The 15,694-nt window shown below is 44.6% G+C and overlaps 1 protein-coding gene across 5 annotated transcripts in view; it reads left to right on the top strand.

The window, feature by feature from the left end:
- Positions 1–14,390: 14,390 nt before the first annotated feature.
- Pecam1 (platelet and endothelial cell adhesion molecule 1) overlaps positions 14,391–15,694 on the top strand; it is a 73,543-nt gene continuing 72,239 nt past the window's right edge. The window contains exon 1 of one of the 5 annotated variants that reach the window (XM_071603922.1): positions 14,391–14,569. In XM_071603922.1, the coding sequence (XP_071460023.1) occupies positions 14,472–14,569 (98 nt within the window). In that variant the 5' untranslated portion in view covers positions 14,391–14,471. The remainder of the gene's footprint in view (positions 14,570–15,694) is intronic. The other 4 variants (XM_071603921.1, XM_027946287.2, XM_027946285.2 and 1 more) reach the window with 4 other exon arrangements.

Here is a 15,694-nt window from a genome sequence, read left to right as displayed (position 1 = left end):
AGAGAACTTCCTCCTTTTCTTGACCACATTAGGGAAATCAGAGGATATTGACAAGCTTTGCACAATCTAACGGGTTGGGCCCGCCTCCGACTGGCTGGGGACTTGGGTTTGGGATAAAGAAAAGAAAAAATCTGGCTGTTAGATTGTTATATATGTAAACCCACCCGATCATCTCTGCTCCCCAAATGACCTGAATAACTGTGTGCTCTTCTGTAATTACAAATTATCCTGCTTTTAAAAATGGCATTTCTTTTTATATTGCTAGTTTGTGGCTACATGGTTTTATAATACTTTATAAAAGTTTGCATGGGGGTGGGGACAGGGATGGAACCCAGGCCTTCTTAACCACTGAGTCACATCCCCAGCCCTTTCTTATTTATTTATTTTTTATGTTGAGACAGGATGTTGCTAAGTTGCTTTAGGGCCTCACTAAATTGCTGACTTTGAACTTGCAATCCTCCTGCCTCAGCTTCCTGAGCTGCTGGGATTACAGGTGTGCACCACCATGCCCATAAGTTTGAATGGGCGTACTATTAGCAGATGCATGTGCAAAATTCTGCTTTCTCTTATCTTTGTGTTAGCAGTCTTTACCCGCATCCTTCACCTTCCAGCTACCCCTGCTGGCTAGTTGAAAAAACAAAACAAAACAAACAGAATAACAATAGATTCATTTGGGGTCCCCACATTTTTATGTACATCTGTGGAAAGGTTTCTCTCTTAGATACAATACTAATTGGACACAATACCTTTATTTTTTTTTTATGTAGTTATTTTTATGTGGTACTGAGGGTCGAACCCAGGGCCTCGCACATACTAGGCAAGTGCTCTACTTCTGAGCCACAACCCCAGCTCTACAATACTAATTGGAGACAAGACTCAGGCAATGAAAAGACATTGAAAACTTCTATTATTTTCAAGAATGATAATTGCCATTTTCCAACTCACCTTGTAAGAATAGATGCAGGACAAACCTCTGTTTCAGGACAAAATAAGTATGTCAGAAGATCTAAACTTCAGAGGTTTAAAATGACAGTGTTGGATCAAATAAACTCTTCCCTATTTAATTGCTTAGTGAATCAAAAATCCAGTCATTGGACAGTGAATCTCAAAGAGTAGATAGAGAATGAATCTGAAGAAGAGGTGGTTCCATCAGGGAAACGTGACTGTGATAATAGAAAATTAAGTACCGCTTATTCATAAGTAACCATTTGTATAAGAGCAAGATTTATAAAATATTACAGATTGATATTTTCAGGAGGAAAATGATCGGTGAAATGAAATAAAGTGCAAGAGACCATAAACATGTTTGTACGTACGAATCCATGCGTGTCTGTAAGGAGGCCTTTGTGTGAGACTGGCTCCAATATGACAGCTTCTTCTTTTTCTTTTTCCTGCTGTCCACCACTTTAGAGTGGGAAGATGCTCTCATCTTAAATGTCCATTTGTGCAACATTGATTTACAGCTACAAAAAAGTTATTTGATTTTACTTTAGGAATAATGCGAGGAGTCATCCAATTACGGGTCTAACAGAGCATATGCATTTGTTTGATGCCTGAGTTACATTATTAAAGTTGCTTCTTACCATCCATATAAATCTTCACTCCAAAAAAAGCAAGCTAAAACCTTTTCCTAAATGAAGTATATCTAGAGAAATACAAGGCCTGAAATTGAGCAACAATATCCCAGTTACTATCACTTGTTTTGTAAAACAGAAAAGAAAATCTTGAATGTAATTACAGATTTCACATCTATAATCCCAGTGGTTTGGGAGGCTGAGGCAGGAGGATGACAAGCTCAAGGCCAGTCTGGGCAACTAAGTGAGACCCTGTCTCAAAAGAGAAAGCAAAAACGGATGGGGCTGCAGCTCAGAGCACCCCTGAGTTTAATCCCCAGCACTGCAAACAAATAAATAAGTAATAAATAAAATGTCATGCTAGTTTATAACTATTGGTCATACTTTTCAACATATATGATGAAGATTTGTAGACTATTTTATGATGTGGGGAGAGAATAACAATATGGTCAATGAAACAGAAAACCCAGTTAAACACTTGTGAGTAGTACATAATTTAAATGCATAGAGAAAAACTGGAGGAATGATTTCTTAAAATGTCAATAATGGCCCTCTCTTGCTGTTAGAGTTATGGGGGAGATTGTCTTATTTTAGCTTTTTAGGAATTTTTTTTTTCTGAATTAATTTCTTATTATATAGAAAGGGAAGGAAAGGGAATAATTCCTGACCTTGACACTTCCCCTGTCCTCGGCTGAAGGGGAAGAGTCTCTGCTAAGCCTGGTAGTACCCACCACTCCACAAGGGCAGGAGGTCAGAGGCATTTCCCCAGACGCCAGGGCTCCAAACCACAGAGCTACTGAGAGGGGAAAGTGAGTTTTACATGGAAGGTCAAGATAACAGTCCTTGCTGTGAGGACCCAGCTGGGTCCTCTGTCAGCTCAGCCTCTTGCAAACAATAGCCTCAACTTTCTTAAGAGAAAATACATGTTTTGAGTCTGGTAAATCACAAAAATGGAAACAGCACACTAAACAAAGAAAATACCCAGTAGGTATGAGCGTAATTCATTTCCACATATTGTTCTTGCTCTCAGGAATGTCTTCAGCCCTCCCTGCTCTCTGCAGTTTCCACAAAATTCCTTGCCGTGGACACCAAGCGTCCTTGGGGACAGTTTATCATTAGCTGCAGTTAGTAGTGGCAGCTGTTTATGGCCTCGTGCCCTTGGGTGGACTGATTTTCCCACACCATGTCCTCCGGTCCTCTGGAGCATTATCATCCCCGTTTTCCATGTGGGAAATCTCAGCTAGTAATTAGCACGGCTGGGATTCAAACCCTGGTCTCTCTGAGCCAACGTCCGGGCTCCCAAGCCCTCTCCACAGCCTCTGTCTGCCCAGCGCTCACATCAGACCCTCTTGACTTCAGGACTCAGAGGCTCTCAGTTCATCCCAGAGGGGCTGTGGTTCACTTCTACTACATCCATGAAGCACACACAGAAGTAAAGCCAGAGAGTCTGCTCTCACCAGTCTGAAAAGAGTGTGTGTGACAAGGGACTTCCCGGGGGAGAGAGCGGAGGGCCACTTGAGGTGCTGGTTCTTCTTGCACGTTCCCATGACAGGTGCCTGTCTGTGGGGATGCCAGGTATCTGCCCAGGAACAGGCTCTTCTAGGCCAGTGTCCCTCTCCAGTGTCCACATACATCAGGGTGCTCCTGGCCTGGGCTTCCAGGTCCCCGCCCATGGCTGTTAGTCATTTCAAGGCCCACGCCCCGTCACTTCCAGGGGATCTGAGCAAAGCCAGGGCAGAGTGGAGTCGTCCCACATCCTCCTGGTGTGACCAGGGTGTGGGAGGAAAACATCTCTAACCCTCAGTTTACAGAAAGCCTTAATTCCAAGTTTCATGCTCTTCTTAAAAAGGTGACACTCAGTGATTTATGCTGCTTGTAATACAGGCTGAGCATCCTTCATCCCAAATGCTTGGGACCAGAAGTTTCAGACTTTGGAATATTGAGAGATCTTGGGGATTTATACACACACACAGTCTCAAGGTAATTTTATATGATATTATAAATAGTTTTTTTAAAAAAATTATTTCTTCTAATTAGTTGTACATAACAGCAGAATGCATTTTGAATCCTAGTACATAAGCAGAGCACAATTTTTCATTTCTCTGGTTGTACTCGAAGTAGAGTCACACCATTTGTGTCTTCATACATTGTACTTAGGGTAATGATATTCATCTCATTCCACCATCTTTCCTACCCCCATGCCCCCTCCCTTCCCCTCCCTCCCTTTTGCCCTATTTAAAGTTCCTCCATTCCTCCCATGCCCACCCCCCCTTATGAATCGGCATCCACTTATCAGAGGAAATATCCAGCCTTTGGTTTTTTGGGATTGGCTAACTTCACTTAGCATACTTAGAATACTCCAACTCCATCCATTTACCTACAAATGCCATGATTTTATTCTCTTTTAATACTGAGTAATATTCCATTATGTATATATACCACAGTTTCTTTATCTATTCATCTATTGAAGGGCATCTAGTTGGTTCCAGTTTAGCTATTGTGAATTGTGCTGCTATAAACATTGATGTGGCTGCATCCCTGTGGTTTGCTGTTTTTAAGTCCTTTGGGTATAAACCGAGGAGTGGGATAGCTGGGTCAAATGGTGGTTCCATTCCAAGTTTTCTAAGGAATATCCATACTGCTTTCCAAAGTGGTTGCACCAATTTGCAGGCCCACTCACAATGTAAGAGTGTCCCCACATCCTCGCCAACACTTATAGTTGCTTTTATTCTTGATAAATACCATTATGACTGGAGTGAGATAAAATATTAAGTTTTGATTTGCATTTCTCTAATTACCGGAGATGTTGAACATTTTTTTCATGTATTTGTTAATTGATTGTATATCTTCTTCTGAGAAGTGTCTGTTCAGTTCCTTAGCCCATTTATTGTTTGGGTTATTTATTTTTTTGGTGTTAAGTTTTTTGAGTTCTTTATGTATCCTGGAGATTAGTGCTCTATCTTGTGGGAGGCCAACCTTACACAGGTGACTGAGTTACACTCCCCAGCTGGGTGCTGAGGCGCTCAGTCACAGAAATGGGTGTGTCTTCCTACAGCCCCGTGGGTGAAGCTATGCTCACCTGTTCCTTTGTAATATAACCCCTTGCCCTGTTTAGGATAGAATCTTCCATGGAAGTGCCTTGTGTGGGTCCCCTCCTCTTACTGTGCCCTTGGGTGTGGCCTACCCAGGTGTCAATCAACCTGCTGACAGTGGACATCATGAAGATAGACTCAGCCTCCTGAAACCTGACCCCTTGCCTCATTTGAATAGCTTCTCCTCAATAAAAGGGGTCAGCGCATGCTCTGTCTCTCTCTCTCTCTCTTTCTGCGGACCCTTAAGGTCAGAGGAGCCGTCACAGCGACCCCAAAGAAAAAGGTATTTGTGTCTCTTGTGTGGTTATTTCATGCAGCCCAGTTAGCCCAGTTTAACTAGAGTGGCCCCTGAGCCTTTTAGTCGCGAGAACAGAAACCCGGCACTATCTGACATGCATGTGGCAAAAATTTGCTCCCAAAATGTAGGCTCTCTCCGCATATAAATAATTTTTTGCATGAAACAAAGTTTGTGTATGCTGAACCTTCAGAAAGTAGAGTGTCATTCTCCACCATTCCTGGCTCTGAATTTTCTTTTCTTTCTTTCGTTCTTTTTTTTTTTTTTTTTGTGGTGCTGGGGATTGAACCCGGGGCCTTGTGTGTTCAAGGCAAGCACTCTACCAACTGAGCTATAGCCCCAGCCCCCTGGCTCTGAATTTATACACTTCCAATAAGCAATCATTTTCTTATACTTATTCACACATAAGTACTTGGCAGTAAAAAAACCCAAATCACATGCCATTAATATAGTCACGAAATGAATCATTGCCCAGGGTTACTCAGCAGTGTAGGGGCATCCCCAGGAGGCCCGAATCAGCTGTCAAACAACAACAGTAGCTTTCATTCCCCACCAACTAGGCTGTGTTTTGATTAAAAGTTTACTGTACACCACATTTAATTTTCTAGGTAAGAGAAATGATCTGAAGCAGGTGAGGGACCAGGAAGAGGGTCCTCTAGGGGTGAGAGTACATTCTGCTGGATGACTTTAAAAAATCTTTCCTCCAGCTCATCTGCCTCATTAACAGTGGTTTTTGTCTTAGAAGTCAACTTCTGATTTTATTAAAGGTCATTCAAAGCCGGGCGTGGTTGGGCATGCCTGTAATCCCAGAGGCTCGGGAGGCTGAGGCAGGAGGATCACAAGTTCAAAGCCAGCCTCCGCAATGGTGAGGCACTAAGCAACTCAGGGTGACCCTGTCTCTAAATAAAATACAAAATAGGGCTGGGGATGGGGCTCAGTGGTCCAGTGCACTTGAGTTAAATGCCTGGTAACCCCCCGCCCCCGCAAAACAAGGACATGCTATCTTGTTCTGTTATCGTGCATGCTTATCTGGTCCTTCAAAAACCCATTGCACATTTTCCACCTGTAGGCTTTTTTTTTTTTTTTTTTTTTATCATTATTATCATGACACTTTGGTGGATATCATGACCATTTTGTCTACTTCACTATTGGCCCGTGAATGAACAACTAGAGTCTCACTGACAGTGTTAAAAACTTCAGCTTACTGAAGGATGCTGAAAAGTGTCTTTTATACACATAAGAAAGTCAGGCATATTATTCCTCACTCAGCATACAGAAGACTTCAGGCTCCATACCTGGTTCAGTACCATCACTGAACACAGAGGGCGCCAGAGGCAGTGTCAGTGGTCACAGGTGTGTCTTTCGTCACTGTGTTCCAAGCTTTGGCAACAGCAGCCATGGGTCCCTCATGCTAAACTCCTTCCAAAACCCATCCACACCCTCACCTCTGATCACTGCTGCTAGCATGCTGTTCAAGAACATATCTTTGTATTTACCCTCCATGGATCTAAAGATACACTGGCCATGTGGCTGAATTGATGAGGTTTCATTTTGGGGAAAATACATGGCATTAAGATTATTTTTGAAGAGAATTTCAGCCACAGCATGAGCAGAATGGTTGTCAAGGAATAACAAAATTGTATAGTCATCAGCCAATTCAGCTTCCCTGCAGTCAACACCAGCCACTGGTACAAAATGTTTGGGAAACCCATCAGAACAGATCCCTGGCCATCCAAGCCTTCTGTTAGCATTAATGGACTGGTAAGAATTGCACTCCTTGCCGGGCATGGTGATGCATATGTAATCCCAGCAGCTCAGGAGGCTGAGGCAGGAGGATCGCTAGTTCAAAGCCAGCCTCAGCAACTTAGTGAGGACCTAAGCAATTCAGTGAGACCCTGTCCCTAAATAAAATATAAAAATGGGCTGGAGAAGTGGTTCAGTGGCTAAACGCCCCTGGGTTCAATCCCCAGTACCAAAAACATACAAACAAAAAAAACTCCACACTCTCTTAAAACAGTGAATTTAGCCCCATCCTAGCACAATCATTCTGTCCTTGGCATCCTAAATTTCTGTAGGGGCTGCCTTGTCAGCTATAGTCAGTATCTTCCTGGGCAACAACATTAGAACATTGGCATTTCACCAGCATTATAAACTGGTTCTGGCATGAGATTTTCATTAGCCATGACATCGGCAAAATCAACAGAGAATTTTTCCATTGCTTTGTGATCAGCACTTGCTCTGTCATCACAAGCCATCAAATACATGGTGCCATGACTTTTCTTGGAGATCTGCAACCTGCCTGTAGAATACTTACAGCTCCCTTCAATTGTCGTTCATCATGATACTATTAAGTGTCCTGGGGCCACTCTTCAAAAACACAGTCAGGATCTTCATTTTGAATCTTATGCAGCATTTTCTTGTTTTCCATTAACTTCTGTTCATGGCACTCAGCCTGGAATGTCAAGTATGACCTTCTGTTCCTTCAGGCCCTGGATGGCGGTCAGCGCCCATCACACCCTTCTGTGAGACATTCCTCACTCACCACCGTCCAGTTTTTCCAACAGTGTGGCTTCCTGGGCTACAGATGGGTGTAAATCTTTTCCTCTTTTCTTATCGCTGCTACCCATATGGGCCTCTGCAGGCATTTTTGATGTTTGCAACAATATCTTTGCCCTGAAGAGCAGAGAATAACCAAAACCACGTTTAGTAATGCCCAGAGGTCTTGGCCCATGTGGGGGACCATGAGGAACCTGCTGTTGAGGCTGCTGACCTGTGGATGTGTGGATGGTGTGCTTGTGTGGAGGAAGCTGGGGGTTATGGTTCAGATGTGCTGACCCCTGAAGCTCACATGGGAGACATGCCAGAAGGTTTGGAGGAGAAATGATTAACTGAAGTGGTAGAGTGTGGCTAGAGGAGGTGAGAATCGGGGCGTGGCTTTGGTGTATCTACTTGTATCTGGAGAGTGGAGTCTCTCTCTGTTTCCTGATGTGAGCTGCTTCCCTCGGCCACACTCTCCTACCATGATGTTTAGCCTCACCTTGAGCTGGCCTATGGACTAAGACCTCTGAAACCAGGAGCCCTCAAATAAACCTTTCCTCCTCTACAATGGTTCTAGTCAGATCCTTTAGTCACAGCAGTGAAAAAGCTGACTAAAACAGAAATCGGTGCCAGGAGTGGGGTCATCGCCTTGACTAACCTGACCATGTGGTTCAGAAGGTTTTTGAGCTTTTTGGAGTTGGTCGGAAGAAGTTTGAGATGTTTAGCAGTGCAAGTTGGAAATGCTTTAGGATATTATAAGCAGAGCTTAATGGCTGATTGTGGTGGCAGCTCAGAAAACCAGAACGGCAATAGGACTGTGGTCAGTGAAGACAGGGCTCAAGAGGGGTCAAAAAAGGGGGACTCTATTGGAATTTGGAGTAGAGGTCATTCATGTCATGTTCTGACTGAGAAGTTGTCTTCATTTGCCCGTGTCCAGAGACTTTCTGTGAGGCTGATTTTAGAAGCGAAGGACTTCTTAATCTGGTGGAAGAAATGTCTAGGCAGCATAACATTCAGGCAGTGGCAAGAATATTGCTGGCGGCTTTTAGCCAAATTTATTGTGATAATCAGGAGCAGAAAGCAGAGCAGAAAGATCTGGGGAAAGAACTTGAAAGGCCCAACTAGGGCTAAGCAAGTTGCAGTTGTTAAAGACATTACCACCACTAAAGAAATGCTGAAGGGGCTGGGGCTGGAACTCAGTGGTAGAATGCTGGTCTAGCATGGGAGAGGCCCTGGGTTCAATCCTCAGCATCACATTAAAAAAAAAGGTAAATAAATAAAATAAAGTCATAAGAAATATTTTTAAAAATGCTAAACACTTTGCCTAGACACAATAAGAAAGATGCCCTGAGGGCATCTCAATTTTAGGAGCTGGCAAGACCACGTCCATCTCAAGCTCCAGGGAGTAAAGGTGAAAATTCTCTTGAGAAGAGACCAGGGGGGCAACCTTTTTGCACAGGGTGCCTAGGAAGTTTGTTCAGCATCCTCAGCCACCCAGACACTCAGAGACTGCTGCAGCAAGAGTCCCTGGAGGCTGGGCCACTGCTCAAGATGGAAGCCAACCTTGGCATCAACCATGGGGTGCTGGTTCTGCAGGGGTGCAGGATGCTGGAGCCAGGGGGCCATGGAAGCTTCCACCAAGATTTCAAAGGAAGGCCTGGGAGGCCAAGCAGAGTGCAGCAGGATCGGAGTCCCTGCGGGCATCTCCTGAGAAGTAAAGGTATGGAGCAGTGAGGAAGCCGAAGCTGCAGTGGAGAGCCCCAAGATCAAGAAATGCCAGGAACATGGGACATCATCCTAGGACAGCTGCAGGAATCCAGCAGAGACAAGCCAACAGAAAGGCCACTTGCAACAAACATGGCCACAAGGGCAGAGCTACACGTGCCCTTTGGAGAGAACGTTACGATGCCATGTGCCCTAGAGGCCGGCCATGGGGCTACAGGACTTGTTTGTCCAGCTGGACTTTGGTCTTGCTTTGGTGTTATGCCTTCTTTCTATGCCCCTATTTTTGTAAATTAAAATCAGTTCTTGTATATGTTGGATACTTGTAAATTGCCCTTACTCTTACAACAGCTCACAATAGAGATTGCCTTGAGCCTCAGAGAAGACTTTGGACTTGAACTTTGAGCAATCTCGGAACTATTGATTATGGGGACTCTTGGGAATGGACTAAATGTATTCTGCATTGTTAGATGGTTGTGAGCTTTTGGGGGCCAGGGGCAGAATGTTATGGTTTAGATGTGGTGTTCCCCCGAAAGCTCACATGTGAAACAATGCAAGAAGGTTTGGAGGAGAAATGATTGGGTTATGGCCTTAGCCTAATCAGTGAGTTAATCCCAAAGTGATAGGGTGTGGGCTGGAGGGGGTGGAAATTGGGGCGTGGCTTTGGTGTATCTTCTTATATCTGGAGAGTGGAGTCTTTCTCTGTTTCCTGATGTGAGCTGCTTCCCTCGGCCACACTCTCCCGCCGTGATGTTCAGCCTCACCTCGAGCCAGGAATGGAGCCAGCCTTCTATGGATTAAGACCTCTGAAACCGTGAGCCCTCAAATAAACTCTTCCTCCTCTACAATTGGAGGTTTGATGCTTTCCCAGGAGCTTGTCCTCTTTCCTTGCTTGGGCTGAGGGCCGGGCTGGGTCCCTGGGAAGCACGAGTAGGTCAGGGCCTTTTCCGTGTGGAACCCTTAGTGACAGGCAGGGAGCTTGCTGACCACAGATGACACACAATGGCAACCGATGAAACCAGGGAAAAGACTACTTACAGCTGTTAGCAAATGTTACTAGGAACATGTTACATTCCCTGGAAAAGGAACGTCATTTGTCATCAGTGATACAATAAATTTGAGATGAAATCTCAAATTTAAAAAGGAAACTTTCACCCAAGAACTTGGTCCATCCTTTGGGGCCCCAAATCATGCCAAATCCATGCTGTCGTGATCCACAGTAATTGCTAGGTTGGTAAGATTGATGGCAATAAATGCAATAAAGTTGGTGTATCCCTTTCTGTTGAGCTAAGAGCTTTACGCTGATAATCTCATTTAATACTTATAAAAGTACTTAACCAGTAGAATAATTCAAATATACAAATCAGCACATGGATCAAAAACTTAAAAAGAGATTCTACCCCATCCTCACTTCATCTCTAAACTAACCTGTTATGAAACTACTCATCAGGGGAGAGCAGTTTCCATGTCAATGGTTGATTCAATCATTTGTATAGTTTCCAAGGATTTATTGAGGTTTAGAAATGGTCCGTTTGGTCTTCCTGAACTGGTCAGCACTCACTGTCTGGGACAATTTGGCACAGGAAACAGCCTTGAACTTTTCCAGTGAGGTCCTTGAAATGGGCTAACAGGAGGATGTTGAGAGCCACAGTTTAGTCAGAATGACGCCTGGCATTTTTGCCAGAGGGAATGGTTGAAAGGTGACCCTGCTCCGGGATTAGGGCGGATCCTGCTGGGAATAGGGCGGATCCTGCTGCCTGGGGGGGGGGCCCCCTACTTTGGAGTTCCCATTGAGTTCTCGCGGGGTTCTGAGAGAATTGGCGCGCGGAGCCGGTGGAGGCAGTGTGTTCCCGGGAAGTGTGTGTAGAGTGCCGGTGAGAGTTCGGGAATAAACAGTTGCTGTTTAAACCTACAAGGCTTTGTGGTGGCTCGGTTATTTTGTGCCCAGCCAGACTGCGGCAGGAGGATTCAGAAAATGGAGGACTTCTCTTCACGCCAACCATGCCGTTCGCGGTCTTCAGTTCTGCACCTCTGATGGACATTAACAATGACCAACTTCAAAAAGTTCCAGCTGGCTGCAGTGGCGTGGGCCTGCAGTTCCAGCCACCTAAGGTGTGAGGATCCTGCGAATCCAGGAGTTCGGGGCCAGTGTGGGCAACTCAGTGAGCCCTTGTCTCCAAATAAAATACAAAATAAGGCTGGGGATGTGGCTCAGTGGTTGAGACCCTCTGAGTTCAATCCCCAGTAAGCCTCCCCCCTACCACCACCAAAAAATAAAAAAAAAACAGGAATAGACTGGTGGAGGCAGAGCCAGGACACCCACACCGTGCCCAGCCACTCCGGGGGTGGACTAATAGAAACCACCTTGCTCGAGCTTGGATCTTACGTGTCCCTCAAAAGCTCACATGTTGAAGGTTGGTCCCCACCCTGGTGCTATTGGAAGGTGGTGGGAACTTTAAGGACCAAATGGGAGGTCCTTAAATCACTGGAGTTTTGTCCTCGAAGAACACCGTGGGGCCCCGATTTCTTCCTCTTCCCCTCTCTCACCCCCACAGACAGGTGAGTGGTTTGGTTCCATCATACACTCCCTCCATGATGTGCCACCACAAAACATCTTGTCAGCTGAACATGGGCTGAAACCTCTAGAACTAAGCCAAAATGACCAACCCTTTTGTCTTTATAGGCTGATTATCTCAGGTATTTGTCATAGTGATGGAAAACTGACCAACACACTATTCTTCCTCCCCTCCCTGTGGCCACAGAGGGGAACCAGGGCCCATTCTCAGTGGAAATTTTTCTTTAGCACACTGAAAACATTCACACGGTATTTGTGTTTATATTTACATATTAATTTGTGTATGCATGGAGTATCGTGTCTGCAGAAAGGAATGGGAAAATTGTATTTTTTACACTGTTAAATATACTATTTCGGGGCTTAAGTTGTGGCTCAGTGGTTGGTGTTCTTGCCTAGCATGGGTGAGGCACTGGGTTCAATCCTCAGTACCACATATAAATAAATAAATAAATAAATAAGGGTCCATCAACAACTAAAAAAAATTTTTTTTTTTAATTTTTAAAAAAATATACTATGTCGGGTTGGGGCTGTGGCTCAGTGGTGGAGCACTTACCGGGCACTTGTGAGGCACTGGGTTCGATCCTCAGCACCACTTCAAAATAAATAAATAAAGGTAAAACACATTATATATATATATTTGCATATATATACTATATATGAATTACATATTTTATACACTTTTACCACCAATGGCATATCTCTATTAGAAATAACAACTTGGAAGTAAAATAGTCATGGGTGTCTAAAGCAGATGTTTAGGAGAAGCCACTGCTGATTGAGTTGATTTTTTTCCACCTTCTAATCTTCCACTAGGTGGCACCATTGTCAAGTTCCTGTAGTTTCACATGGGCTGGGGAAGGAACCACAGTCTACTTTCTGCCCAGATTGTCTTGTTTTTTTTTTTTTGTTTTTTTTTTTTAATTGTTTTTCTTTCTTTTGAGTCACTTGAAAAATGAAAAAAAAAAAAAGTTAGCGCCCTCTTCAGAAATTACTCTCTCAGGCTAATACGAGCAAATGAAATGGGGTGCTTTTAAAAGGAATTTAATCTTTTTTCTTTTATGTGTTTATTTTATTTATTTATATGTGGTGCTGAGGATCGAACCCAGGGCCTCACAGGTGCTAGGTGAGTGCACTACCACTGAGCCCCAGCCCCAGCCCAGGAATTTAATCTTTAGGCGAAAAATACCATCAAAACATGTTTGTAAAGAGTGGTGCTTGTGGGGCTGAGGATGTGGCTCAAGCAGTATGCGCGGGGCGCTGGGTTCGATCCTGAGCACCACATAAAAATAAAATAAAGATGTTGTGTCCACTGAAAACTGAAAAATAAATATTAAAAAATTCTCTCTCTTAAAAAAAAAAAAAGAAGAAGAAGAGTGGTGCTTGGGAACAAGTTACTCTCTTTCACTGTCATAAAAATCCACCCTGTGCCCGGCTCGGTGGTGCACGCCTGTAATCCCAGGGATTTGAGAGGCTGAGGCAGGAGGCTCTCAGGTTAAGGCCAACCTGGGCAACTTTGCAAAATAAAAAATAAAAAGGGCCGGGGATGTGGTTCAACGGTAGGACAACCCTGGATTCAATCCCCAGAACAAAAACAAAATAAAACAAATCACCCCCGATAACCTGATTATCTAAAGTGAAAAATGCCCTCACCTCTTTTGGAATTGGGCCTTAATTCTGAGCAGGTGAGTTTCCCACCTTTTTACCATCAACATCCTCTCCATTATTTTTACTTCATTTGGGAAGACTTTTTTCCCAAATGGCATTGACCAAGTAGTTACTGATTCCTCTGTTTTGTATTTAAAGGCTGGGGGTGTCGTTCCTAGTAGGGTGTGTGCTTAGCACGTGTGAGACTCTGGGTTCCATCCCCAGAACCAAAGCAATAACAGCAAAAAAGCTTTAAAAATGGATGAATTAAAGTTCCCAGTAGACCAAGGACAAACCTGGCTGGACTAATTTACCTCCATCCAAAAACTGGAGGAACCGGAACCGAGCAGAGGCCCTGGGGTTTGGACCCCACGTCTACCCCTGACCAGCCGCGGCACCGTGGGAGTTAGGGTAGCTGTGCCAAGCTCCCAGCACCCAGCCAGGGAACATGTGGACCACTTACTGTCATTGCCACTTTATTCTGTGTGTGCCACCGGCCCACAGGGACCCATGAGGAATCTCCCTCATTGGCCTTCCTGCCTGTCACTGCCCTGAGAACTCCCAGGTGGCTTCAGGAGTCTGGGCTTACTTTGGGCTGATAATAATCAGGATTCTTAGGTTTATAAAAGATCACTGCAACATCCACCATGTGCAGAAGTTTTATGTATTTTTTTTTTAAGCATAAGTATATCCCTTGCAATATCTGGGACATACTTACACTAAAAATATGATTCCCTGTTTATCTGAACTTCAAATAAACTGAATGTCCTGTGCTTTTATTTACTAGGCCCGGGAACCCCCTCTTTTGTAAACGTATACAGATGTGCAGACAATACCACAGTCCGGTCATAGAACACTTCTGTCACCCAGGCAAGTCCCCCCTCGCCCTCTGGCAACCAATCCCCGTCCCTCCTGAGTCCCGGGCAGTGCCTGGTTTGCCTTGCCTCCTGTCCCTATAGATTGGAGAAGGCTGTATTTTTAAGTGGAGGGAGCTGGCCGTTACATAACTTAGTTAAAGCCTAAGTATCTGCATGAAGAGTTTGGTTTCATTTTTTCAAGTGAAACCACAGAACAGACTGGCTTTCCAACGTGGCTTGTGTGTTGCCATCAGAGCAGCCTCCGGTCACAGGTACGTGGATTATTTGAATCTTCTGGTGCTTGCAGACCACACGGGTCACCCAGTTGTGGTGAGGGTGAGAGTCTCTTGGCTTAGCACTGCAAGTGGGGTCCCTTTCCGGGCCCAGCCGGGGCAGGGCAGAATGGGAGGGGACATCCCACCAACAGAGGGGATATTCAAGCACATTGTATACTTTGCCCACAGAATGTTTGTCCTTGGTGGCCTGGGGCTAGTCTTGAGGTGAGTGAACTGAGGGAGATCCTACAGGTCAAGGGGCCTAGCACTGTGCCTGGTGGCTGGAAAACAGAATCACATCTTTGCTCAACGTCCACCAAAGGCCGAAGACTCAGGATCTAGGGATACTTGTGAGAGATGGTACCTGCTTTAAGAAAGTTAATTCTTGGGGCTGGGGATGTGGCTCAAGCGGTGGTGCACTCGCCTGGCATGCGCGCGGGGTGCTGGGTTTGATCCTCAGCACCACATAAAAATAAAATAAAGATGTTGTGTCCACTGAGAACTAAAAAAAAAAAAAGGAAGAAAGAAAGAAAGTTAATTCTTAGCTGGGTGCACGCTGGTAATCCTGGTGGCTTGGGAGTTTGAGGTAGGAGGATCACAAGTTCAAAGCCAGCCTTAGCAGCTTAGCAGGGTCCTGTCAAAATAAAAAATAAAAATGATAAAAACAGGCTGGGAATGTGGCTCAGTGGTAAAGCACCCCTGGGTTCAATCCCTGGTACCAAAAAGGAATATATATATATATTTAATTCTTTAAGGATTAACATTTATTGAGCACTGACTATGTGCCAGTGTTTTCTAAGCACTTTGTGAGTATTGACATCTGATCCTCATAAACACACGACAAAGCACCTGTCATTCTCTGCACCTTGCCTATGAGGAAACTGAGGTTCAGGAAGGGTAAAGTCTCCCCAGGTCATACAGCTACTCTGGACCTATGAGAGCCTTTTCTCTTACTGCTACTCTGTGTTGCCACAAGTTCTGTGGGAGCCCCAAAGGCAAGGCATCTGAGCCCCTGGGGGAGAAAGAGTTGCTGACCAGAGTATCAGGGAACAGCATTTCAAGCAGAGGGAACGGCATAGGCAAAGATCAGAGGTCTGAGAACTGGGACAAATGACATTTCAG

The sequence above is a fragment of the Marmota flaviventris genome, chromosome 17 (assembly GCF_047511675.1).
Source record: "Marmota flaviventris isolate mMarFla1 chromosome 17, mMarFla1.hap1, whole genome shotgun sequence".
In the NCBI taxonomy this organism is placed as follows: Eukaryota; Metazoa; Chordata; class Mammalia; order Rodentia; family Sciuridae; genus Marmota; species Marmota flaviventris.
This window is presented reverse-complemented; position numbering and strand designations above follow the sequence as displayed.